This window comes from Suricata suricatta, chromosome 12 (assembly GCF_006229205.1).
Source record: "Suricata suricatta isolate VVHF042 chromosome 12, meerkat_22Aug2017_6uvM2_HiC, whole genome shotgun sequence".
NCBI classification, from domain to species: Eukaryota; Metazoa; Chordata; class Mammalia; order Carnivora; family Herpestidae; genus Suricata; species Suricata suricatta.
In genome coordinates, this window is record NC_043711.1 from 62,706,818 (window position 1) to 62,734,036 (window position 27,219).

At 41.5% G+C, this 27,219-nt stretch overlaps 1 protein-coding gene across 3 annotated transcripts in view; it reads right to left on the reverse strand.

Moving 5' to 3' along the window:
• The window catches only part of CFAP61 (cilia and flagella associated protein 61), a 278,328-nt gene that overhangs the window by 96,787 nt on the left and 154,322 nt on the right, over window positions 1–27,219 (reverse strand). The window contains exons 18-19 of one of the 3 annotated variants that reach the window (XM_029918146.1): window positions 19,106–19,233; window positions 4,987–5,082 (exon numbers count right to left, since the gene is read on the reverse strand). In XM_029918146.1, the coding sequence (XP_029774006.1) occupies window positions 4,987–5,082; window positions 19,106–19,233 (224 nt within the window). Of the gene's footprint in view, window positions 1–4,986; window positions 5,083–16,407; window positions 16,642–19,105; window positions 19,234–27,219 lie in introns of those variants that run through there. The other 2 variants (XM_029918147.1, XM_029918148.1) reach the window with 2 other exon arrangements.

Genomic DNA, 27,219 nt, shown 5'->3' on the forward strand with positions numbered 1-27,219 from the left:
TCAGTACTTCAGTTTCTTCCCCTCTCAGCAGGAGGTCACAGCCCACCTCACGTGCCTTGATTATTGAACAGCATGAACCTGAGAACGCAAAAGATGCTGTTTTGTCAGTTGCAATGCGTACATGGAAGGTATTATTTTAAATAATATTAATGATGCATAAAGCTGTTTACCCTCCTTGGAGGCAAACGGGATTGTGAAATGATAATGGGAGAACACTTTTTTCTTTTTTATCCACACATGAGTCTGCTCTCACCACACAAAAGGAATTCTCATAATGGATGCGCATTAGACCCTGTTATAAGGGCTTATGAAAGAGAAGGGGGCTCTGAGCTTTGTATCTCTCCATAAAACAACATTTAAAAACAGGAACATTTCTTTTTAATGTGAAAAGAAAATCAGGGACTGGCCTATCCCCAGAATATAAGAGAGAATGGGATGAAATGCTCTTTTTAAAAAATCATTTTGGTAGCTTAACAGGAATACAGGAAACTTTGTTAATTTCACACATTCATGAGAGACCCACAGAGGACTGCCCTTATTTACTACATGGTCTCTGCTTAATAGGAATGGTACTGTCAGTCGTCCAAGATGAGGAAAAATTAAATATAGTTAGTGCACAGGGATTAGTCTTATGAGGGTTTGCTCAAAGATAAAAGTTCTCAGGGGAAATCTGGGGAAGGTTAGGACAGTGTTATTTTTAATGACAGCAGGACAGTAGTGTTCATGTCAGACTGCATATTTCAGAGTTAAAATTTGAAGGTCTGTCCAGTGGGAACTGGCACAGGGAACACTGGTATTTTGGGGAACCTTTGGAAGCACTGAAGAATGTGGGATGCTTGCTTTTATAGTCTGTTACTGCATTGAATGGCGTTAGTCCATTTAAAGTATCACTGTGTAGGTGATTACTATCCATTCTGGATCTGCTTTACCCATCAGGTAGGTGAAATTGGACATTGGAGATGGTTGGTGATACTTTCCCAAAATTGTTTCCTAAGCAGAGTTAATGAGCATTAGGATTCTAACATGGCAGGGACTGCCTCATGGCTTGGTGACAAGAGAAATATCTCCACTAGAGTTTTCTGGAAAAGAGAGAAAGAACCAAAGATGGAATATCAATAAAATTTCATGTTTCTCTCTCTCTTTTAATGTTTATTTATTTTTGAGAGAGAGAGAGAGAGAGAGAGCAAGAGAGCGAAAGCTCCAGCAGTAAAGGGGCAGAGAGAAGGGGAGACACAGAATCCAAAGCAGGCTCCAGGTTCTGAGCTATCAGAAGAGAGCCCAACACAGGACTCAAACTCACAAGCCATGAGATCATGATCTGAGCTTAAGTCAGATGCTTAACCGAGCCCCCCAGGCGCCCCAAAACTTCATGTTTCTCAAATGAACTTGAACCTGACTCAAAAATAATGTGAAAGATTGTCTTCACAGAACATTCTGGAAACAGGTAATAAGCAGGATGGGGAAATTTCTGGAAGGGAACATATGTGCAAAGTGGCCAGCTTGCCCCCAAAACCCAATGGTCAGAACACTTAGCCGAAAGCTCTAGGTGCAAAATTACAAGCAAACTCTAGGGGCGCAATTACAAGCAAGATAGATCCATGGACTTCATGGAATCAGAACCCTTCAGAACTTGAAAGAACCTTAGAGGCTTTCCTAAAGGATTTATTGTGACCCTCTCTGAAGAAGGAGTATCACAATTCACGTTCATTATTCAGGGTTGATTGTCCAATTAGTGGATTTCTCCTGCTTCCTGTTTCTCCTCTCCCCCTACTGCCTTCCTCTCTGCTGTATCCTGGCATGTCATTAGCACCTCTACAAGACACTGGACTGGGAAGGGCAGGGAGAAAAAATGGCTATTCAAAAATTAGTAACAATAATAATCAAAACACTGGTTAGGGAAAATTTTGAAGTTTGTATTTAGAATGAGGAATTTAAATCATTAAATTTATGGATGTCAATGTACTAGTTACTCTTAAACTCCATGACAGAGATAATTTCCCTTATTGAGCTAGAAGGACCATTTGAAAGGCAGCATCCTGTTTGAGTTTCAATTTGTGGTTTCTAAGAATTATGGTAACACGCAGTTACCCACCCAGAGGCATCTGGCCGTGTTGTTTAGTCCCTGTCTATGACCCGATCGAGAGGATGTTTGCAGGTGCTTTTAGATAAAACCTTCATCCATTTGACATTATTTGCTGAGTATCTGCTATGTACCAAGCACTGTCTCAGATGTTAGGGACACACTGGTGAACAAAAAGACAAAAAAATGTCTTCCCTTGAGAGTTTACATTATAGGTTAAGGATTTGGAATGTGAAGAATAAAACTAAAACAGATACCATATGTTTTCACTCATATGTGGATCTTGAGAAACTTAACAGGAGACCATGCAGGAAGGGGAAGGGGAAAAAAGTTACAAACAGAGAGGGAGGGAGGCAAACCATAAGAGACTCTTAAATACAGAGAACAAACTGAGGGTTGATGGGGGTAGGGGAGAGAGGAAAGTGGGTGATGGGCATTGAGGAGGGCACTTGTTGGGATGAGCACTGGGTGTTGTATGTAAGCCAATTTGACAATAAAAAAGTAATTTAAAAAGACAAATTACATAATATGTAGAAGAATTTCAATAGCAAGAAAAAAATAGAGCAGAGAAAGAAGGACTGGAGTGTGTTGGGAGTGTGGGTTGCAAATAAATGGGTGGCCAGGGTAGGTAGGTCTCACTGAAAAGTTGACATTTAAGCAAAGACTTTGAGAAAGGAAAGCAAAATCTCCAAGGTGGTGACCTGCCTACTGTGTTTCAGGAACATCGAGGAGGTTATATTGGTGACAGTGGGGAGAACAAAGGCAAAAGTGGTCAAAGATGAAGTCAGAGAAGTGAGCAGTCAGGGATGGAGTGTAGTTTGGAGCAGTCTAGAAGTTCCTATGAAGATGGAAATGTTCTGTAGCTGTACTGTCTGATACAGCAGCTACTAGCCACATGTAGCTATCTGAGCACTTGAAACATGGCTAATGTAATTGAGGGACAGAACTTTTAATCTCATTTAACTTTACTGAAGTTCAATCTAAATAGCCCTCTGTGGCTAGTAGCCACCATATTGGCCAGTGCAGTTCCAGGCCCTGCAGTAGTTGACATGTTCTGATTCAAATTTTTGGAGCATTGCTTTTTTGTGTTGAGAATGTGGAGAGGTGGGGACAGAAGCAGGGTCACCAGGTGACTTCCCACCTAGCCACATGCAGATCCCAGGCAGAGTCACACCAGCACAAAGGCATTTGCTGGCTGTTCTCTCCTGTAGCATACCTAACATGGGGGCGGACCAAAACCTTTACCAAGCTAACGGAATTAAGTTCCTTATGAGATGCTAATCAACAAGACCAACATTTCCTGGGAATCATGTGATTTAGAAGAAGGTCAATGAGGAAAGGAGACACACACATGTTTATCCTCCCCCTTTGTCAGAACTTGCTGTTACAGTAATTTTAACAAAAAACTCCAGCAAGGTTGGCTTATCATCCACTTTTAACAGTCAAAAAAATCCAAAGCCCAGAGAAATGAAATCCCTTTTGTAATAGGGGCATCCACCTGAAACTGTATCCATCTGGCCTAAAACCCATGCCTTTTTTACTGTCTTCATGATATCTTTCAAAAAAAATAAAAGTTCATGGTCTCATAGATAAAAGTATTAGGTATGAATGAACCTCGTTCTGCTGGCAAGGAAACTGCTGTTTTTCTCACTGTTTGAGGATCTCTTCATCATGGATTCTAAAATGAACACCCCAAGAGGGAACAATTTCCTTCCTCCTCATTGGAAAAATTGGGACATTGTTTCTAAAGGCAGGGAGCCTAATAATTCTTGTACCTATGCTTTGCTACAGGAAATTAAAATTAACAAAAGCTGTGTGATAATGAAATGGTATTTTCTAGAACAGATGTTGACCAATAGTGATTCTACTGGGATGCAGCCAATGAAGCTTGCCCAGACTGGCAAGAAGGTCACAGTATGATCAGCCCCTCATGACAAAGGGCCAGTGGCTAGGGGTGGGAGACCCACACCCCAGTGAATGCCCTGCCTCTGTCTCCCAACTCTGAACTTTGGGGGAGTCCCCTTGTCTGAAGCAAATACAGTTGCCAATCTCCCCTGCGCTGTAGTGACTCTGCAGCCGAGTGCAGGAGGTGGCAGTGTTAGCAGGCTCCATCCCAGTTGTTTAGAAGAGGGCAGACATCTTCCCACAAAAACAAAATGGTGGCCCAACTCGCCATTTCCTCATTAACAAGTTTGTACTTGCATTTTCCTTTTTAAAAATGTTTAACGTTTATTTATTTTAGAGAAAGAGAGAGAGAGAGAGAGCGAGAGAGAGCGAGCATGAGCTGGGGGAGAGGCCGAGAGAATGAGGGAACACATAATCTGAAGCAGGCTCCAGGCTCCAAGCTGTCTGCACAAAGCCCGACTAAGGGCTTGAACTCACAAACTGTGAGATCATGACCGGAGCTGAAGTCGACTTTTTAACTGACTGAGCCACCCAGGAGCCCCTGTACTTATATCTTCTGAGTGAGTCTGAACCATGAAATAAAAGTCTGCCACATTTTTCTATCCAGTCTGAAATCTACTATAGCCGATCCTTGAACAACACAAGTTTCAACTGTGTGGCTCCACTTACATGTGGACTTTTTTTCCCCCAATAAATATAGTAATGTATTTTCTCCTCTTTGTGACTTTCTTCAAAACATTTTCTTTTCTCCAGCTAACATACAGAATATGTGTTAATTCACTGTTTATGTTATTGGTGAGGCTTCTAGATAACAATAGGCTACTATTGGTTAAGATTTAGGGGAGTCAATAGTCACATGCATATTTTGGACTGCAGGGGGGACAGCGCCCCTAAACCCCCCACCTCTCCCTGTGTTCTTCAAGGGTTCACTGTATTTTGCATAAAAATATAAACAAATGAAGATGTTGGCCTCAGAATAAAGAATCAAATGGAATTCTTACTCGCTTGCTAAAAACTTCCTTTTTTCAGTGCCCAGGTTTTTTCCAGGGAGTCCATGGGTTGAAATCAGGGTAAGATTACTAAACTTCAGGTGAGAGCTGAGAAGAGAGAAGAAAACACAAGAACAGGAGGTAAAGCTTGACTTGGTGAAAGTTTATTATAATTCAGTTTAACCTTATTGTATGTAACATCTAATTATTGAACTTTTCAGCAATTCTTTTTGCACAAATCTTCCAATAGAACCAATCATGTCAATGAAAGGAGGAAGATGGCTCTGGAGCTGCTAACTGCAGAAACTTCCAGGAGCCACAACACCAGCATGGCAGACACCATTTCATTTTTTTTCCAATTGCTTCTCAGGGGGTGCCTGGGTTGAGGCGCCCAACTCCTGATTTTGGCTCAGGTTATGATCCCAGGGTTGTGGGATGGAGCCCCGCATTGACACTCCAGGGCTTGAGGCATGTTCATAGGCATCATCATAGGAATTCATCTTTAAGACAGTTTGTGCTGGAAGTCAGGGACAGAGTTTTACTATCCTCACTTCATACAGAGAAAAATCAAGCTTGGAAACAGTAGGTAATTTGCTCATGGTCCTGAAGCTCACGGGCAGCAGAGCTCAAAGTGAGAGCCCTGTCTCTTCTGACCCCCACCAGTGCCCTCCGCACTCACCCACCTGCCCTCTAACCAAGTCCTGTGAGCTACTGTAAGTTGAACACCCAGGAGCATAAGCAGAGGCTGCTGAAGAACGGATATGCTTAAGACTCACTCCATGTTTTCCCTTAAGCATTAAAATACTCCTGCTGCAAATTTGCCCTCCAGCTAAAGTCAGCAAAATTTTATGGGTGAGTTGATCTTTTCATAGAATGGTGAGAAAGATATTTTTCTCTAAAATCTCTTCTGAGTTCACCTCCCCTTAAAGCAACCAAATGCCAAAAAAGAAACCTTCACCAAGTTTGAGGAAAACACCTGCCCTCCTTTCCCATGAGGAAACTGGAAATTTTCCAAATGTGGAAATGCTATCAATTTACTGACAATCTGTTAAGTACCACTACAAGCAGGAGACTTTTGGTAATGGCACGGGCAGGCAATGTAATAAGTTCAACTGCACCTGACATTTAAAAACAGCTAAATATTATGAAAGGTTGTGCTCTAGGGTCTCGAAGGATGCATGTCATTTAAGAATGAATATTCTTATCTGATACAAAGAAAACCCTGCACATCTTTTCCTCTAATAATAAGAATAAAATTTTTGAATATGTTCAAATAACATAAAGGTCACAATTAACCCTAGCTACTTAGGGCTTCCAGTCTGCAAATGCACACTGATGACAGGTCTTTAATTTATTTACGTTTAACGGAAAATGCAAAAGGCAACTAGTAATACGTGATGGGATGCTCACATGAAGTTAAAATTTATTTTGGCTTTGGTGCCTATGTGATGGAAATGTGGTTTATGTTGTACTAATAACATTTATATATGAACATTTTTATAGCTCTCTATGAACAGGCGGCTTAGTAATTATCCAGCTATATCTTTTTACTACAAAAACAATCCCTTTGGCACTGAATAATTTGAATGATCTAACAACATGGATCAAATGACTTCTAAATTGCCAAATTGCCACACTATAATATACTGAATTATGTAATTGTGCAATTAAAGACTTCTCCAAAAGATTTTGAGTGGAGAGCATTTTCTAGGTTTTAATCTATAAGGGCACTAACTTTCTACTCCTTTTCTTTAGCCTTCACCAAATTCCTTCTGCAGTCTTCACTGTGGTGGCTCTGATTCTTTATCCAGTCTTCAAAGTCACTAATTTAACCTTTCTTGTTCTCCTTCCCATCCCCTTTCCTCACTCTCAAGTGAGTACATCTCTCATACCATAAAGAAAACAAAGACCAGCCACCAGGCACTCACCCTGTTTCCATTATAACCTCCAGAAACATCTATAAGAGCGTTCCTCCATTCCCTCTAATTCAGAAGACAGGTTTTCTCCTTGACCCTGTCTCCTCTTCATGTTCCTTTCCTATCTTTCCTATTTTTCTTAAGTAGGCTTCAGACCCAGTGTGGACCCAGCCCAAATCAGGGCTTAAACTCACAACCCTGAGATCAAGACCCAAGCTGAGATTAAGAGTTGGACACTTAGCTAACTGAGCCACTCAGGGCACCCCTCTCCCTATTACTATGCCAGAAAATTGTCCTTAAAACAGTACTTAATAAACCTGGAATTAACCAGTTTATTTTCTAATAGGGTAGACCCATACAGTCAACAGGGGCCATGGGCCTGCTTGTCTGCTTCTCCAAGGTGGCTTTCATTCTCAATGTCTCCACAGGCCCAAGGTGGCTCCTGGAGCTCCAGCCATCACATTCCATATCCACATTACAGGCAGAAGGAAGAAGAAATGGTGGAAAGGGCTGTCCACTAAGAAAAGACTAAAATCTCATGTGACATTTCTGCTTACATTGCCAGGACTCAGAGACACAGCCACATGTAGCAGAAAGGGAGCCTGGAAAATATGGTTTTTCAAAAAGAAATACAGTGTTTTTTTTTTAAAGAACCACATTGCCCAATGTTCTGTTACCAAGGACAAAGTACAGAATAAATAGTGGGAAGCAAATAGAAATCTCTACTCATGCTGACTCATGAAGGAAGAGCAGGTGGGCTTGGGGGGTGATCCTTGTATTAATCAGGGTCCAGACAGGAAATAGGTAGCTGACACCATGGGGTTCAATTGAGAAAAGGCAGATGTATGTGTAGGGTTCTGAGAACTGAGAAGGGATGGGGAGTCATCCAGGAACTAGCAATGGTCAGATGCCATTACTGATGTGAAGAAATGGTGACAGATGGAACCAGGAAGGAGGCCCCCTCCAAAAGCTGCAGCCATAGAACATGCTATCTGGGGCAACCTTATCTTCAGGTTCTCTCTTATCATTGCTTTTCTCACCAGCTCCTCCTCCTTTGCCCATCTCCCTGCTCACAAGCTTCCCAGTTCTCATGCCTATTGCCCTGGGTGATGTTATTTACCACCATGACTTCATTTCACATATCTACACAAGAGCATCCTGCTGAGCTCAAAACCCAATTTCCAAGGGCCTATCAGTCCTAATGGGGCTGCTTCACAGGTGCCCCCAAATCAGTGTCTGAACAAAGGTCTTTGTAGTCCCATTCCATTGCTCTTTTATCTCCGTCAAAGGCACGACCAACTAACCACCTCTCAAGTTAGGAATTTGAAAGCCAACTCAGACTCCTACCCTCTTTCTCACTTCCCACAATTGGTCACCGCGTCCAACCACTTTTACTTTGTCTACATCTCTTGAACGCATCCCGCCCGACATTCCTGGGACACATTGCCTTAGCTCAGTTTCTTGCCTAGAGAAAGAGTCTCAGGTTAGTTTCTCTGGCACGAGTCTTTCTCCTGCCTATCTTCTGCATAGCTAACTGAAAATCTCTTTTTTATTTAATTTTTTAATTTATTTATTTTGAGAGAGAGAGAGAGAGACAGCAAGTGGGGGAAGGGGCAGAGGGTCCTAGTCTGTCAGTGTCTTAGTCTGTAAAATGGGAATAATAGAACCTAATGCCTTTTAGGGGTGCTGTGAGATTAAATGATTGTGTCAGTAAAAATGTTTAGGATATTGCCTGCAACACAGAACATTTTAAATGCATAACTATTTAATTAAAATGATTTAAGATATTAAGCCAAATGCATGAGCACGGTATATAAGGCCTTTGTATCAGGACCTAACCTAACCTTATTAAACTCCTTGCTATGCAGTGAAAGTTCCCTGTCTCTCTCATGCCTTTCTATTAACATGTCCACTTTTTCCTCCAACCTTGTATTTTTTAATTTAATTTTTAATATGACTCAGAAATATCCAAATATTTCTTAATTTATAACTATCTGAGAATATTGGTCCAAAATCATAGAGTTTACAATGTGTAATTTTAGTAGAGTTTAGCTCTTCTGAGGGCAAAATATGGAGATCAAATGTTGAAGACTTTTAATCTGACAACCAATGAATATTTTAGAAGTTCCTACAAATAGAACAGTGAGTCACAGGGTGCGTCTTGGATTTGGGCATCAGTAGACAAAATGGCAGGAACAGGACCACAGAGACAACACGGTTCTCATATCTAGTGGTGTTGGCTTACTGTATATAAACAATATCTAACATCACTGTGAGTCCTCTGCTCCAAAATCAAAGGTCACTGTGTCGTGGAAAAAAAAAAGTTCAAGTGAAGTGCTCAAGCCAATGAAACATTAAACAAGTGCACCTGGATTTTCGCAGCAGATAATTCCAGTGGGGATTTCATGTTGCTGTGGATACGAGGGGAGGAACAGCTCAGAGATGCGTGTAAAGCAGGGAGGGATTAGAGTATCCAGGGAAATAAGTAAAAGGTATTGCGTTTCATTCCGTGCTTCAGCGGGGACAGCTACAAAATTAGGTCTAAACATCCTTATCCTTCAAATAAAGGGGTCACATTGCCAATTTATTGTGAGCATGATAAAAGAAACATAAAACTTTTCATGTTGCTTACCCTTCTGGGTAGTAGAAACCTGTCAGCCTGCCAAATGAATGCTTATTACTTTTATTTTTAATTTTTTCCTGGCTGGGTGTTTTGTTTTTTTGTTTTTTTGTGTGTGGGGTTGTTTTTTTTTTTTTTTTTTGGCATAGCAAGGGCAACCAAAGCCAGTGATTTAATTAACTGCTTTCATTAATGCTTTTATTTGAATAGATAATGTAGAGAGAGAAAATAATTATCCCACATTAATCTAAATGTTACAGTTTACTAAAATCTCTGCTTTCTGAATTGTTCACAACAATGACAAAAATGTTTGCCAAATTACGGTAAATCCTAGCTTAAGACAGGTATTTAACATAACTGCTTATTTAAATAGTCAAAGAATAACTCAGATCTGATTCAGTCTTAATGCTATCATATAATGTCACAAAATTAATGATGACATACTATAGATGGAACTTAAAAGTTGGGAGTTATGTGACCTTCCAATAGCAAAAGAAAAATGGGAGACAAAACAAAAAAATATCTATAAGTTGATTAAGAGAATCTACCAGGTTTTCCTCGAAAAAACTGTTAACTTTCTTTAGCAATATTATTTTGTTTAGCCCACAAAGAGATTTGTTTGACAACGTCCTTGGCCACTTCCTTCCTGTTTGTTGTCTTACTAAAAATAGCACAACAGCTGCATCCATGGCCACCTAGCTGTCAGTAGCTGCACACTCAGAGCTCCGGTGGGAGACCAAAGAAAGAGAGACCTGAAGACAGTGGAGTCAAGGATTCTGAGCACTTCTGAAAGTGGCGGAGTGCTCATGGGGCAAAAAAGTTCAAAGCTTTCTCCCTGACCTTTTTTCTCTCTTCTCTTGGGTGCCATATTGCATGGCTCTCCTATTCTTGGAAGCCCCAGTAGGAGCCAGGATGGGGCCTGGAGAAAAGGACCAAGGGCCAAGACACAAATCTCTTATACCTGCCTGAATCCAGGCTTCTATTCTGGGACAAAGATCTAGAATGAACACTGAACCCAACAATAAGGTCTGAGTGCCTGCCTGAAGTAATGTAGGTGTTCTGTGAATTCTCCAGGGACCCTTCAAGGAAGAGGGGTGGTGGCCAGGGTAAGGAGAGTATGGTTATTCAGGATCTCAGGTGAAAAGCTTGTGTATCTCTGCATAAAAATAAAACATAAGCCCTAACTGAAAAAATGAAAATGAATGTAATATTTGAAATGGTCACTTAACGAATAAGAATAAAATTTGGAAGTCTGGCAAAACAAACTAAGATGAAATTGGATTTTGCTTTATAATTTATGGGAAATGATTATGTATATATGAGTAAAAATGTTACACATTTGTACTCTAATCATTTTTATATACACGGAGCATATATAAGATGTAAATACTGAGACGGCAGTTATGAAAGACCATCTGGAAAGCCTCTGCATGCAAGAGATGGCAAAATGTAAGACACCAATCAGTCAGTTCCCTAAAACTGGAAAAAAGCATTGTGGGAATTCAAAAGTGAGTAAGGTCACTTCCGGAGGTATGGGGTGGGGAGAAGGACAGGTTTGATGCTTGGGGCAAATGCTGGTGGTTACAAGCCTTTATAGACGCCATATGGTCAGGTTTCCTTACTCCTGCATAGCATTTATATCTTCTTGAACCTTTATTCTTAATGGTAATAGTTTAAGTATGAAGTGTATGAGATCCTTTCTACTGGGTCCAATTTAGTGTGTAAATACTATGATATGGGGTAATAACTTCAGCTATGTCAGGCTTAATGATAAGTTAATAATTATGCCTAGTAAGTAAGCCCTGAAGTAATGATATAGCCTAGAAGTTATATATTATTTGTTAGGAATTAGAAAATGTGGTTTGGAAAACAAGCTCATAAAAACAGGTTAATTACAATTATACAGGGAAATAAGTTTCCTACAGATAAGGCTGCCAATTTTGAAGAAATGTCTACATAAATGGTGACTGTACCCAGGTGCATGTCAGAATTATATGGGGAGTCTTAAAAATACATATTCCTGGGACCCACCCCAGCCCAGGAGTTGTGGCTCCAGAAAGAGGGGCCCAGAAAACTCTTATCACCTCCACCTCTACCTCCATCCCACCCTCCCCCCCACTACTATCTCTGATGTACAGAGCTGTTGAGTCTGGAATTTTCACAATCTGTTGCTTAGAGAAAAAGTTACTTAACATTACCCTTATGTCTAGGAAGCTGATCACAACATATTTTTCCATCACTAGTTCTTAAAATAAAATGAAACTCAGGGCCTTTTTTTTTTTTTAAGCCCAAGTGCTTTACTATGTTGGTATATTGGAAAGATTCTGGTTGTCCTTTTGAGAGAAATTATCTTCAGAGAATTCCAGTTAGGGATCAACACGGTCTCCAGAAGCCATATGCCCAGTAACTGGCCTTGCCTAGTCTGGGTCTCAACAGTGGCTCCAACCACTCCAATCCCCCAGAGAGGATGACTACCTAGCACTTCTACAGAAGGACCATTCCCATGATTCCAGGCTTCTCCAAATTTCCACCCAATATCAAATGGTATGTGAGAAGGGCCAATGTGACACCTCCTTAGTCCCTCAAAGTGCTTATAGTCACTTCTATTTGTTTGTACTGGGCAAAAGAATCCAATCGGTGGGAGGTACAGGGAAGCAAGAAAGTGACTAGTGGATTCAGGGCTGAGTCAGGGTTGGGCATGTGTGACTGAGGGTGCCCTTTGTCTTTTGGGAAATGAGGCTGCACATGAGAAAGGTGCGTACAGTAGGATGGGGATAGATGGCATTGACCTTGTGCCACTGAAGTTCAAGTAACTCCCTAGAGGGTTTGTTTAAACAAAGATTCCTGGACCCCATTCTCCAGGCTTCTGATATAGTAGGTCTGGGGTGGGAACTGAGAATTTTTATATCTAACAGGTTTTCAAATGATGTTCATGTTGGTGTTCCATTTTGAGAACCACTATTTTAGGCACAGAAAAGTGAGAGGCTCCCAGTGATTTTGGGTGCTTAAGAAAGGTGGGTAGACTTTAATATAAGTTTCAATGAAGGAAGTATCTGATCCTATTAAATATTTGAGACATATGAGTTAAAAGTGAATTTTTTGTTTTGGACTTGTCTTGTTTTGTTTTTAATGCACTGGAATTCCTGGATTTGGGGTGTGGGATGCACTCAGAGACCCCTCAAGACTTACATGATGAATGAGGTTAGTGGCAAAAGAAAGGACCAAAATATGTCCAGGTTAAGGTTTGCAGAGCATCCAAGTATTATGAAAGGGCTTAAGACACATCTGTCAGCAGCCCATTAGGGAGTGGGAGCCAAAGATGTGGCCACTATGACCATGAGAGTCTTTGATTCCTAAGGGATTTATATATCCCTCAGTCTGGGTAGATAGCTAAAAGGGCAGGGCACAACACCAGTTCTCTCTGCAGTCAAGCACTTTTGCAAAATAGAAACACCACAGAGTGTTGGTCAGCTTTCTTCGTCCTGATGTTAACTCAGAGGTTGTAGGGGCGCCTGGGTGGCTCAGTGGGTTAGGCTCAGGTCATGATCTCATGGTTTGTGGGTTCGAGCTCTGTGTCAAGCTCTGTGCTGACAGCTCAGAGCTGGAGTCTGCTTCGGATTCTGTGTCTCTCTCTCTTGTCTGCTCACACTATGTCTCTTTCTTTCTACAAAATAAATAAAAATTTTAAAAAAAAGAAAGAACTGACTAAAGAAATTGGAATGGTAGGGAGCCTAGCCATATCACCTACAAAAGGTTCTCCCACCCCAGTGCTTTTCTGCCTGTCTGCCTGGGGACATCTTCCATGGGAGCTGGAGGGGCATGCTGGAAGAACAGCCCAGGGTGACCATGTGACCAAAAGGATGGGAACTATGGGTAAATAATGCAGCTTCCTCATATGAAGAGAAGCCACTCTCCATTGTGTCCTTTTAAGGATCCCAGTATAGGATTGAGTATCAGTTGCCGTAGCAACCTACTGACAAATGCCTTTTGGGGGTGTTGTTGACTTCCTTCCCTTTCCCACCTCACCATCCTGCTCTCTCAGGTAATTTCCGGGGATAGCCTCCAAATAAACTGCTGGCACCCAAATTCTTTGTTTTCAGCTTTTGAAGGAATGTAACCCAAGGCAGGTACCGACATCATCATTTGAAAATGATCTGATAGTAGAGGGTGGAACAGAATGGAAGAGTCTATTACTCAGTTCACACCTGTGGTTATGTTTTGTGTGATCATGAAGAATACATTCCCTAATTAACATCCTTAACCCCAAAGAATCATGAAAAAACTCAAAAAAATGACAATAAGCTGACCCCAAAAAAAGCCTAATGTTGTTCAAAGAATCTTGCTTTCCTTTTGTTCTGGGTGTCTGTAAAGTGGTAGTAGAAGATAAGAAAAAGAAAAGTTATCCAGAAATGAGCAGGAGTGGATAATTTCAACAAATGAAGATTTTTTTCATTTATAATTAATTAAGTTTAAATATTGGAATTAGTTAGGAAACTTGATTATGATTTGCAACACCAGGTAGTCCTTACTTTCCAGTGGCAGAATGTCACGTCTTTCTGCCTGGGAAGGCCAGAGCCTCTGAGCTTGACATATAGACGTCCCTATCCTTCCCACCCCTCCCCCAGCCACCAGACGGGCTTCTGTATGGGCCCCTGACAGGTCCCATTTTGATGCCAACACAGCAATATGGCAAGACACGACCTGCCCAGTTGATCTCTGCCTGCTCCCCAGGCACCTTGGAGCACAGGACTGCACGTGCCATGGGCCTGGCTGCCATGCTGCATTTGCCCTGGTATCAAAAGGACAATCAGGGAGAGCACATGTCCATCCATTCATGGGGCCAAGACCAACAATACAGAACAATGGCAATCACCAACCTGTTCACTGGGGTTTAGCTCTGAGCTCAGCAAGTAAGCACTAACTATTTAATTAGTCACCTAATTAGTGACAGGCCACACTGAAGGTTTCAAATGTCCTCAGACAAACGTAGAGATAAAAAGTCTAATTAAGCTGCAAGCACTGGGCTGGCTGCTGCCAGACCCGACAGCTGCACCGGATATGCAGCTGGATAACAGGAGTCATGGTCATCCGGGCACAACTGCGGCTGTGCAAACGTTCCCTTCCTGGTCCAAGCTATCTTGGCGGCCCTGCCGCACCCAACCCAATGAAGGATCGATGTTTAGGTACAAAACCAGAGATTTCACCGCTTGATGAGATTCTTTGGTTGGATTTTTTGTTTTGTTTTGTTTTGTTTTGTTTTGAAAACTCTTCCAGGTGGTGGAAGTGGAAGAAAAGGTGGGCCTGGGCCCTCCCGCCCACCAGCGCTTTCTGTGAATGCAAGTGTTTGTTTCTCTAGGTGCACAAAGGGTCGTCGGGGTACCACCTAGGGCTGCTTTCAGTCACTGTCATCCCAGGATGCCACTGCAGGCTTCTCAAGAGATTCTTTACCTCAGAATTTAATTAGGAAGGATTTTAAAATAATGGATTAAAAGGAGCTGCTCCATAATTAGGAGTAAATAATGTAATGCACAGAAGCAGGGAGACACACGAGCTGAAACAGAATAAACCAGTAACTGCTTCAGCTCAGTGAGTTTATGCTCCAGAGACAGCAAAGAAGCCTTTTTGTGTAATTTGGGAGGGGGGGAGGGACTCTCTACTTGGGACACTGTCAGGCGCAGGGCCTGAGGCTCTGCATTGCTAGCAAGCTCCCAGGTGACGGTGACACTGCTCCCTGGACCACACTGTAAGAAGGACGTAAAACGTAAGATGAGTTCACAGACCTGGTTCCTCCCCTCCCCCCTGCCTTTTTTGGGCATGACATTTCTCTATTTCTCTTTAAAAAATGATTTTGGAGTACTTCAGTGGAAAGCCTAAAGTATTGAAAGCATGATATTTGGGGAGTTCAGCGGAGCAGGACTTTGTGTGTGAGGTGGCTGGTGAAAATATAACCTCCTAAAGTTTTGCAGGAAAGGGCCTCCTGCTTTCTGAAAAGAGCTTTCAGGCTTTGTTGCAAAGCTCTCCGCCAGGAAATAGTATTTCTGACAGATGATAGATGCTCACCTCCAGGCCTGGCTGTTGAGCCAAGAAGAGGAAGGCCTCAGACAAGGTTGGTGGAATTCCTAGGGTGAAAGACCTTCAGGCTGGCAGGACCATGGGGGTCCCTGCCATGATCTTCTTAGCACAGTGAGGACGACAGGCATAGCACTGATTGGCAGCAGAGAGGGGCTGACAGCTGAGGCCAGGTTCCTTCTGCTTTTCCCCATGACTGGGGTTTTAGACATGTCTTATTAATACAAGTACTGAGAAGGATAATATATATGAAGTGCTTAGACTGTCTAAGCCAAGAACATTCAGGATGCTCTGAGAGCAGGGCTGCCACTCGTTAGCCCAGCACTGGAGGACTAAATAGGACTGGGGGGTGGGAGCACCCCAGGGGATACTGGTATTTGTCCCTAAGAAAACAATTGTCATATATGTCATTGGGGACTGGGGGCCCAAGGAGAACTCACCCCAGTAAAACACAAAGATACAGGTGACCCACAGGCCTGACAACCAAAGATAAGAAGGTGTGTCTGAGCAGATGTAGCTGGATGGGTAAACAGCAAAGGACCAGATAGAATGCTGTACTAAAAGGAAAAAAAAATGAAACTTCGTGTTCACTGTTCTCTCCTCACATGGAGCCTCATTCTACTGTACTAGTTGATGACTTAGAGCAAATCCCTTTGGCTCCCCCAGCAGCATCTTAGCACTTGAGGAAAGAAGGATGTAACAAGGGACAAGAATTTGCGCAAGGATTGCCTTTGGTGTCCTTTGAAGATGACAAATGCTTTGTAATTTTTTTGTGTGTATTTAACACGAAGACAAAGAGTTATCTGTCTGGACATCCGATGACAGGATTATCAGACTTTCTGGAAAAAGAGGCTGCTGTACTGGGCCTCAGATGGGTTTCCAGGATCCACAGTGCCTCAACTGGGTCTGATAGTGCGGTGCAGGAACATCAGGAGGGTGATTTTTCCAAATCATGCCTCAAGAATGTGGACTCAGTCATCACTGGGGGTCAGTGTTTGGTGACTACTTCCATTTCATTTCAGGTCAAATCATTTATAACATCCAGTTCAAATGGTAGTTAAGCTGGTAAGTAAAATATGCAGTAGGTTACTATGGTGCCTGCTAATTTAAAATAATTAGGGAAAATAATGAGAAAACTATTTCCTCTGTGAAGGATTCAAGATCCATAAACTGATACCGGTCTATTTTTAGAGTATGTAATCTGTGTAACGATGACAGAGAACTGTGAGTACTTTAAAATGCTTTAAAAAGGTCTGATTGAGGAATTTAATCAACCACGTACTTATATCCAAAGTTATTCTTGTTTTTATTAAATCTAAGATTGATTCCACAAAAAGAAAATGATATGTGTATATCTTAATGTAATCATTTAAAATACAACTGTAATGACTAAGTAGCAGCTGAATGAAGGTTTCAGACCTGTTTCTGGTAACTTCTTGACTACTATAATTTCACAAGTCCACACTGATACATCATTCAGAAATGGTCACATGTGACTTACTGCTCAGAGCCATAGATGAAGAGACCCCTCACAACGAGGAGAGCCCTCAAACCATAGTGTGGCCCACACAGGAAAGTGGATAATCCTGGATGCTTCTCATTACTGCTTTCTTGCGATGAAAGATTGCTATGGACTGACTGCAATATTTAAAGCATGTGAGCTCTGTTGCTAATTTCAGTAATGATGTGACTTATTTCTGATTCACTAGGAGTGTGATCCAGATAACTGAACAAATTGGCTGAAAAATGAAAAAAAATCTTTATCTGGTTAATGTGATGTCAAATGAGCAAAGTAACCATTCAGGGTTAGATTGTCTCCTTATCAACCAAGTACAAACACCCGTTTGGGGTCATTTCCTCCACTCCTTTCCTTGTCTAACCCTCAACAAGGCCTCACCCATCTCCTTTAGGCCAGTACCTTTGCTGGCTTCTGGAGGAGTGCTGGAGGGGTTGCTTTTCCCCATCCTCTGCTTGTCTCTTAGCACCTACAGTTTTGAACATGAGCTAAAATTTCTCATGTGATCTTGAACAAAAGATTTAGAAAAACCTGGACCTTGATTCAGGAGTCTGTGTTTCTCCAAAGCCAAACTCTTTTAATACATCTATGAGACCATGAGACTTTATTGGGGCACCTGGGTGACTCACTTGGTTAAGTGTCAGACTTCAGCTCTATTCATGATCTCACTGTTCGTGAGTTCAAGCCCTACATTGGGCTCTGTGCTGACAGCTCAGTCTGGAGCCTGTTTCAGATTCTGTGTCTCCTGCTTTCTCTCTCTCTGCCCCTCCCTCACTTGTGCTCTGTCTCCCTCTCTCTTAAAAATACATAAGCATTAAAAAATTTTTAAAAAGAAATCTATGAGGCTTTAAAAAAAATAAATGAGGAGGGGTGCCTGGACGGCTCAGTCATTTAAGCATCCAACTCTTGATTTCACCTCAGGTCATAATCTCACGGCTTGTGAGTTTGATCTCTACGCTGGGCTCCTTGCTGACAGATAGAGCCTGCTTGGGATTCTGTCTTTCCTTCTTTCTGCCTCTCCCTTGCTCGCTTGCTCTCTCTCAGTAAATACATAAATAAACTTTAAACAATTAAAAAAATAAATGAGGAAACTAAGTCTGAGACAAAGTGAAGTAAGACATCTAAGGTTCCACATCACATGCTGGGGATACCAGGCCATGAACCCAAGTTCTTGGACAATAACCCAGGGCTCTTCCTGTCAGTGAGGGGCTGAAATTCAGTGAGCAGTTGGAGAGCTAGTCAGGGGAAGCTGAGAATCTCCAGGAATCACCTATCAGGAAAATGTGCTCTGAAAGGAAACCCATTTAGTACTGTGAGGATAAAAACAACAACAACAACAACAGTATTGAAGGGATATTCAGGCCTCAGTCTTCCTTGGTGGGGGGTGAGGGGGTGGTTATTCTATTCCCTGGCACCTAAAATGCAGGCGGTGGAAGAAAGGCCCTGGCCCATCTGCCATTTCAGAAAGTCTATTTGTGATATCCAATGTCAAAACTGGTTCCCAAACCTGCCTGAGTACATGGAGCACTTGCTAAAATGTAGATCCCCAGAGCCCTTCCTGAGAGTTCCTGATTCTGTGCATCGGAAGCTGGGTCTGGGAATCTTTAACAAGTGCTCTGGGTGATTTTTATGATTCAACCAAATAGGGAAATACTAGTATAGACTGCGGTTGGCAAAATTCTGGAAAGGGTCAGAGTACAGGCTAAACAGTCTCTGTCACAGTGTCTCAAATCTGCCATTGTATCAAGAAAACAGAGACAACATAAAAATAAATGTGACTGTGTTCCAATAAAGTTTTATCTACAAAACCAGGTAGAAAGGCACATTTGATCTAGGGGCTATAGTTTGCCAATCCTCTGTCTAGAATATTTCACTGATTCAACAATCCACCTAGGCAAGGTATATGGGGTGGCAAAAAAAAACTTCAGGTCTTTTTCAAAAAAACCTCTCAGGTATAGAGGAGAATGGCCCCTTTAAAAACAAAGAAATAAATAAGGTAAAAGAACTCACCAAAATACCAGTGTCTCTAGGAAGGAAATTCCAACACTGGATGCACCAACCACAACAATCTTGGCATTGACAGTTATTTTAGGTTCCAATGTTAGTTTTCTGTTTGTATGGTTCAAGGCATAACCCAACTGGAATAAAAGACACAAAGAGAGAGACATGAGGAAGATGTAGCTGAGTCTGTGCTCCCAGACCAGCAATTATGTAGAAGAATTCTTTAACCAGGATACTACTGGCAAATCAGACTAAACAATGCCCATGCATAGCCATGGTGAACTTTACAGAAAATAATTTTAAGATATTAATGTAAGAGTATGGGAAATACCTAATACCTAGTCTGATTCACATCAAAATGGTTGGTTTACATCATTTTTGTCTTATTGCTGATGGATGTTTCCTACAGAACCGAGACCCTTTATGACTGAAACAATAAGGTAAATAGTCCACAAGAAGACAGACAAGTTGCTCCTTGAGAATCCATAATTTCATGAAAGGTCTAATCTCTCCTTCTGTCCAAGATCACCCTGAAACCTGAACAACAATTAGATTACAATTGTTTGGTAACTTAAGGCAAATATTAGTTCTTTCCCTTCTGCGTTCCTCACACTACTTAACATGGTGCCTTGTGCACAGGTGTTCAGTAATATTCATAGAATGACAAACCTTAGTTGAATGATATAAACATGTTGAATGATAAGGGTTATTCAACCTTCCAGATGATCTGAGGTCAGGGAGAACTCTTAGAAGCAGAGAAAGTAACTGGTGATCATTTTAATGTCCATGTTTGAAAACTTACTTGAGTTGATTTATTTGATTCACTTTCCTGCAAAGGCTTCAATGTAAGCAGTAAATGTACAAAGGAAAGTTTTACAAAGAGGTGGTGTGGTATTCTTGAAAGAATGTTATATTGTGTCAAAAGACCTTGGTTCTATTTCTTTTTAAGTTTGTTTATTTTGAGAGAAAGAGACTGCAGGGGAAGGGTAGAGAGAGGGAAAGAAAAACAGACTTTCAAAGAGGTTCTGCACTGTCAGAGAACCCATGAACCATGAGATCATGACCTGAGCTGAAACTGAGAGTTGGCTGTTTAACCATCTGAGCTACCTAAGAGCCCTCTCCCACCTTTTTTTTTTTTTTAAAGTTTGATCTTGGTTCTATTTTTAATTCATTCAACATACATTTTTATTTGATGCTTACTCTGTGTTTGGAAGAATTACAGCCAACTCCTCATCAGGGACAATGGAGGCCAGAAGGCAGTGGAATGACATCCACACAAATGCAACACATTTGGTTAAATTTTCATTACACTAGCATTAACTCATCCTACAGCTCAGAGGTCTTCAAATTCCAATAGACCAAATCTATTTTGAATTTTATTAAAAATCCTGAGTTACTAGGAATTTGGAAGTCCAGTGGATTAATGGTAAAGTCCTATGTAAAGCTTGGCTCCCACTGACCTTCCAGTGTCTGAAGTAGCATGAGTGTGGCCACATGCTTTGCCATTCACCAAGGAACATGTGAAATTTAGAAGATAAATCCCTTCTCTCTAGCTCTAGCTAGCTTAGCAGTAGGCAGGTAGAAAAGGTCTTGACCCAAATAATGTAGTGTAATGTTTGATATTTTAGGCTCTCCAAAGTTAATGCTGCTGGTGCCTCTCAGAATGCTCCCACCTTTAATGGGGCATACCATGAATTCTGGAAGAGACTGAGCTTGCTCCCATCTTTAGGAGGGGACTCTGACTGACATAAACCAAGTTGCATAACCATACCCTCCTTGCTCAATAATTGGCCCAGGATAGACACATGGCCTATGGTGGCCTAATCAGAGTGAATCCCAAGACTTTTATATGATGGTTAAAAAAGAGAAACATCTTGCCTTCTGGATAGTATTGGGGTATAGATGTGAAGCCTGAAATGGTATAGTTATCATGACACCAAGAAGAAAAACATCCTGGTTGAAGCTCCAGGATAATCACAGAGACATGGAATAGAAATTCCTTTCAAGGTGCTTGGGTGGCTCAGCCAGTGACCATCCGACTTTGGCTCAGGTCATGATCTGATAGCTTATGACTTTGAGTCCTGCATCAAAGTCTGTGCTGACAGCTCAGAGCCTGGAGCCTGTTTTGGATTCTGTGTCTCCCTGTCTCTTGCCCCTCCCCCACTCATTCTCTCCCTCCCTCTCTCTCTCTCTCTCTCTCTCTCTCTCTCTCTCTCTCTCTCTCTCTCAAAAGTAAACATTAAAAAAAGAAAAAGAGGGGCACCTGGGTGGCTCAGTTGGTTAAGTGGCCAACTTCGGCTCAGGTCATGATCTCATGGCTCATGAGTTTGGGCCCCTCATTGGGTTCAGTACCGACAGCTCAGAGCATGGAGTCTCCTTCAGATTCTGTGTGTCCCCTTCTCTCTGCCCCTCACCACTCACGATCTGTTTCTCTCCCTCTCTCTCTTTCAAAATAAATAAACAGTAAAAAATTAAAAACAAAAAAAGAAACTCCTTCCAAACTCTATCTGAAGCCTACAATGCCTTTGGAGTCTTCAATTATATGAGCAATAAATATCAGTCAGCTTTTGCCACAGTAGTGCTACATAACAAACTACCACAAGAGGCTTTGACTTAAAACAGCTGTCATTTGTTCTCACTCATGAATCTCTGGGTCACCTAGAAGTACATCTGAAGTCTGGATTCAGCTGGGTTTGGCTCCAACCTGCAGACCTCAGATTGGCCTCACATCTCCCTGTCTTTATTTTGATAAGACGTAGCTGGCAAATGTTCTTAGGGCAATGGTAGAAGTGCATAAAGTGAGATTAAGCAATACCTTTTCAGCCTGTCAAAGCAAGTCATGTGGCTGAGCCCACTACCCATGAGATGGGGAAGAAGACGTGCCTGTAGTGGGAGGAGCCTCAAGGGGCACAGCCCAGGGAGAGAGGAGTAGCTGCGGAGGATGATGCGGTCCACTGTATTTCCTCAGTTGTTTAGGACAGCTGTTTCTTCTGCATGCAACTGAAAATTCCCTAACCTGACACATTTTACAAATGACAATAGTGAACGTATCGTTTGGGTGAAAAAATGTCTGTTCTCCAAATAAATGTCACTTTTATCTGGCCTAGGAGAATTTCCCAAGTCAGGTCAATGAGGAAATTTTGGAGAAAAGCAGTTAATTCCAGTACATGTGGGTGCCACCATGTAGTGTGTTCTGATTGATTTCTAAGGCAGGCAGGGTGGCAGCCAATTCACTCTAGCCAGCCTTGGGTCTGGTGGTTTACCACACGGAAGACTGGGAACATAGATGTTGGTACTGATGAGGGAACATGGGGCAAGCGGAGGGTGAAGGACAGGCTGACAGCAAGTCCCCCCCAGGGAGGATGTGTGTGCTGTTCCCTGAACACTCCTGGCTGCCCAAGAACAGGGGAAAGGAAAGAAAGTAAATGATTGACTGATAGAGTTCACAGTCATGCAGGACAAGAGTCTCCTTCAGTTTACAGATTACTTAGTAAACTGCAAGAAAAAGGCAATCTTTATTTATTTAAAAAATTTTTTTTAAACGTTTTGTTTATTTTTGAGAGAGAGAGAGAGCATGAGCAGAGGAGGGTCAGAGAGAGAGAGGGAGATACAGAATCTGAAGCAGGCTCCAGGTTCTGAGCTAGCTGTCAGCATAGAGCCTGATGCAGGGCTCGAACCCACGAACTACGAGATCATGACCTGAGCCGAAGACGGACGCTCAACCGACTGAGCCACCCAGGCGTCCCAAGCAAAAGGCAATCTTATCCATAGCCTAATCTCCAGGAACCTTTAGACTCTGTTTCCTAGCGTCACCATCAGGATATAAGAGGGCTTAAGTGCTTGCCATGGTGATGTGGGAAACAAAGGCAAATGAAAAATTAAATTCCCTTACTGCCTACAGCCCATTGACAGGTCCTTGAAATGGGCAGAGTGACCTCCCTCTAGGAGCTCAGCTGCCCTGATGATGACACTTTGCTAGGAGAAAAGAGAACCTTGGCTTAACATTTTCTTGATGCCCCCACCCCCACCCAGACCCAGGGTCCTGTGAGTCTCCCTAAACACATAAAAATTACTTTACAAATGTCATTTATCTTTAACTCCCAAGTATATGTTGGCAATTATACTCCAAGCATATGGCCCCTGGTATATATCTGAAGAGTCTCATGACTGAGGTTTTACTAAACAGTAATAAATGATGTTTTCCTAACAACAGCTAGCCCCTCAAGGTCCTAGAAACCTTGCTTCCAAACTTCCTTAGAGACTTACACTGTCCCTGACCCCTCCCAACCTGAAGGTATATAATCAGTCACTCCTCACAACCCCAGTTCAGCTCTTTCTGACCATGGGTCCTGTCCCTGGGCTTTAATAAAATCACCTTTTAGCACCAAAGATGTCTTCAAGAATTCTTTCTTGGCTGTCAGCCCCAAATTCCACCATCACCCCAAAACCCCATCAGTATGATGGCATTTAGTCACAGGCCCAATTAACAGACTAAAAATGCCAGCATCTTGCCAAAGGTCAGAACGCCAAGATTCCGTCCACTGGAGGTATGTTCAGACATCCCCTTTGCTGTCTGGAAGTGCACGTGAACGCTGAAGCACAGGCAGTAACGAAATTCCCTGGTAAAGAATTATAACCCATTTATGAAATGGCTCCTGTATCGATGATACAAAGGTGGCTGGGGAACAGAACAGAATGGCTTTTGTTTCCCACACAATAGCTTTAACACGAACAGCTGCCCGGCCTCAGAAATCACCTTTCTAACTGCTGAACACATAAAGCGGCCTCGGGAGTGTCAAGAGTTAGCCATCAGTACCGATGATGGTGGGTGTCTCAGGAGAGTGATCAGGCATCACAATGGTTTTCAGTAAGCCAGTTTTGTGCCCAGGCTTTAATTAAAAACATATTCATCGTCAGGTATGATGGAGTGACCTGAGAAGACTACATTTTTCTTTTGTTAGGATAGATAGTTTTTAAATTCCTTGAAAAAAATTCTTCCCAGCCTGGAAATGTCTTCCAGTAATGCCTACAAATGAAGGTGGCTTCTGCTGCTTTCTAAAGGGTTTATTTTGCCCATAAGCAGGAGTACCAGTCCTTTTTTGAAGGACAGCAGAGTATTTCCTCCCTTTATGTTCCTTTGGGCCACAGATTTTCATGGCAAAAAAACCAAAACCACAATCAAAATCAAAAATAAAAACCACACCACCAGGTATCGAAGATCCTGTAAGTCAAGCCAGCTTTTCCTTTTCTTGAAGATCTACAGAAAATGCCCAACACAATGGAGACCTAGTTTTTTATTTTTTATTTTCTTAATAGTCAAATAAAAATAAAGTTTTCACTACTGGCTTATATTTTATAGACAGAAATTAAATGTGCCTTGTGATAGTAAGTCATTTCAAAGATAAAACGGAGGAAATTCTGTAAGCTCTTTAACGACATACCACACCAGTGACAATAGGGTGAGACATTAGATTCTTACTTCCATGTCTTGTGAAGACACTTGTAGTTCTTATTTTTTCTAATAATAGTAGGTTAGCATTTTTAGACAAAGGGATTATTTTATATTTTATTTATTTTTATTTTTAGAGACAGAGACTGCAAGCATGCATATGCAAGCAGGGAAAGGACAGAGGGAGAGAGAGAATCTTTTTTTAAAAAAAATGTTTGTTTTTGAAAGAGAGAAAGAAAACACTAGAGGGAGAGGGGCAGAGAATCCAAAGCAGGCTCTGCGCGGCCAGCACAGAGCCCCGTGAGAGGCTTGAATTTGTGAACTGTGAGATCATGAGCTGAGCTGAAATCAAGACTCTGACACTCAGCTGACTGAGCCACCAGGGCCCCCGAGAGAGAATCTCAAGCAGGCCCCACACTCAGCAAGGAGCCTGAAGGAGGGCTCGAATGTGCAACCCTGGGAACATGACCTGAGCCAAAATCAAGTCAGACATTTAATTAACTGGGCCACTCAAGCCTTTCTAGGGATAATTTTAAATGTAGAGATCAACATGTATCCCAGCATGAAGGAATACAAAACATATTATGGTATGTATGCCGACCTTCTAAGGCTAAAAAAAGTGTTCCTTGAAACTGACCATGAGTCCCCTAATGAGTTTATGCAGACCTTCCATTCAGTCCCACAGGAGAAGAAAGAATATTATGGGATTTCCCTGTTAGAAAATTCTAGAGCTGAGCTTGAAGTGGGGAGGGAAATGATAACAAAGGTCAGGTCGAGCAGGATAGGAGTTGAGATGAGAAAAACAGGGGACAGAAATGGGCACAAGTTTAAATTGTAACATATTTATCTGTAATTTCCTGTGAGCTTCTGAAACAGAAGACTTGTCAGTGAATGAGCCGTGGCTGGAGGTTTTGGTTGGTTTTATTGATTTAGTTGGTTTGTTTGCTGCCCTCCACTGAGACTGTTTGCTTCCTGAGACCAGGAATTATATTGTTTTCTTTTGAGGCATTTGTTACGTTTGGGTTTCATTTTGCTTATTTTATCTAAGTGATCCTTGCCCTACATTTTTAGAGATTCAATAAATGGTAAAAGAATAGATGTATTAAGTTCTTCAGAAGCCCTTCTTAAGGAGTCTTGACATAATTTCTACTGATTGAAATTATTTTAGCTGGTTCTTTGCCAGTTGCCTAAACGAGCAAACAAATGATTTAGATGTAATTAGAACTAGTTGGGATTCAATATGATCTTTTCAGTAAAAATGATATTGATATACACAGTCAGTTGAATTTATGCCCTGATTCACATACATTTACCAAGAGACCTTAAATACATAGTTTGGGGTTTCATGCATATTTGTTAACTGTTTTGTGTGTACAAAAAAAACTCTCAAATGCAATTATATCTGTTCTACTTAGACCTTAGTTCTGTGTTTCCACATCTGGTTTTGTTTCTCTTACATACTTACTTAGAATGAGTTAAACTGACTACAAAAGGATTATTAAAACTCAATTTCAGTAAGAGATCCCAAATCAGAAGTTACTGAAATTACAATTAGGCCAATAAACTAGGAAGCAGTCAGAATAAATACAAATGATGCTACATAATAAATGCAAGGTTCACACTAAAATGGAATATGACAATGTCTCTGATGAATTTTTTCTAATATACCATTTCACTCGGAGGTTACGCTCAACCTCCAGGATTATTAGACTAGGCACCATTAGCCCAATGGCAAAGTTTGGGCTTATTTTCTTAATTCTACTACTGGTTGAAATTCGGAGCCTCTTTTCCTTAAATATCAGTTTCCTCAGGTGTAAAATGGAAGTAAATTACACAAACCTCTGCCTTCCTCAGCAGGCAAACATGGGAACTATTCATTAAACAACATCTACAAATACTTTGAGCTTTTCAGGCAAAGATGTTACACAAGGTAAAATTGCACATCCTCTCTCCCATCTGCAATATGAAAGGCAAATCTTCGAAAAACACATTTTAAAAGGGCAAAACAATGAGCTCAATTTTCAGCTCCACACCCATGTATATATATTTTTTCTTACAGAAAGCTTCCAAAGACTTCAAAGGGAGCTCTGTCCATGCAAGGAAATGGAAGATGGAGAGATTCAAAGCCATTAGGAATAGAATTTCTGAAATTCTTAATAAGCCTCCTTTTCCGTTATAAATGTAATTTTTCCCTATGCTTCTGTATTCCCTCTTTTTTTTTTTTGAGGCCTTCTGTTTCCCAATTTGTTCAAAACAAATGACAGATTGATATTAGGGTTAGTTTCAAAGTGCAAAGTTCACAAATTCCCCTCTTTGGGGCAAAGTATTGCCATTACCTGCCAAATAAAGAAAGGGTACAGAGGCACAGACATGTAAAAGAGAACTAATAAGTGAGAAATAACTTACAGAGACACAAACTACAATTTTGAAGACCTTTCTGCTGAAATCATTAAAAGGTTCAAGAATATGAACACCAACCTCATTGTCCTGGCAGAGCAAGGGAAGACTGTGAAGAAGATGCCATGGTTTTGAGCTTTGCTTTATGAAGGATTCTCTTAACTTTCCCAACATTTTTTTGTAGCCCCAGCACTTCAGAAAAATGTGAACTGCCTATGGTATTTTCTGAGAGCAATGATGACCCAAAGACACTTTCTGGCTTGCATTTTTTTTTTTT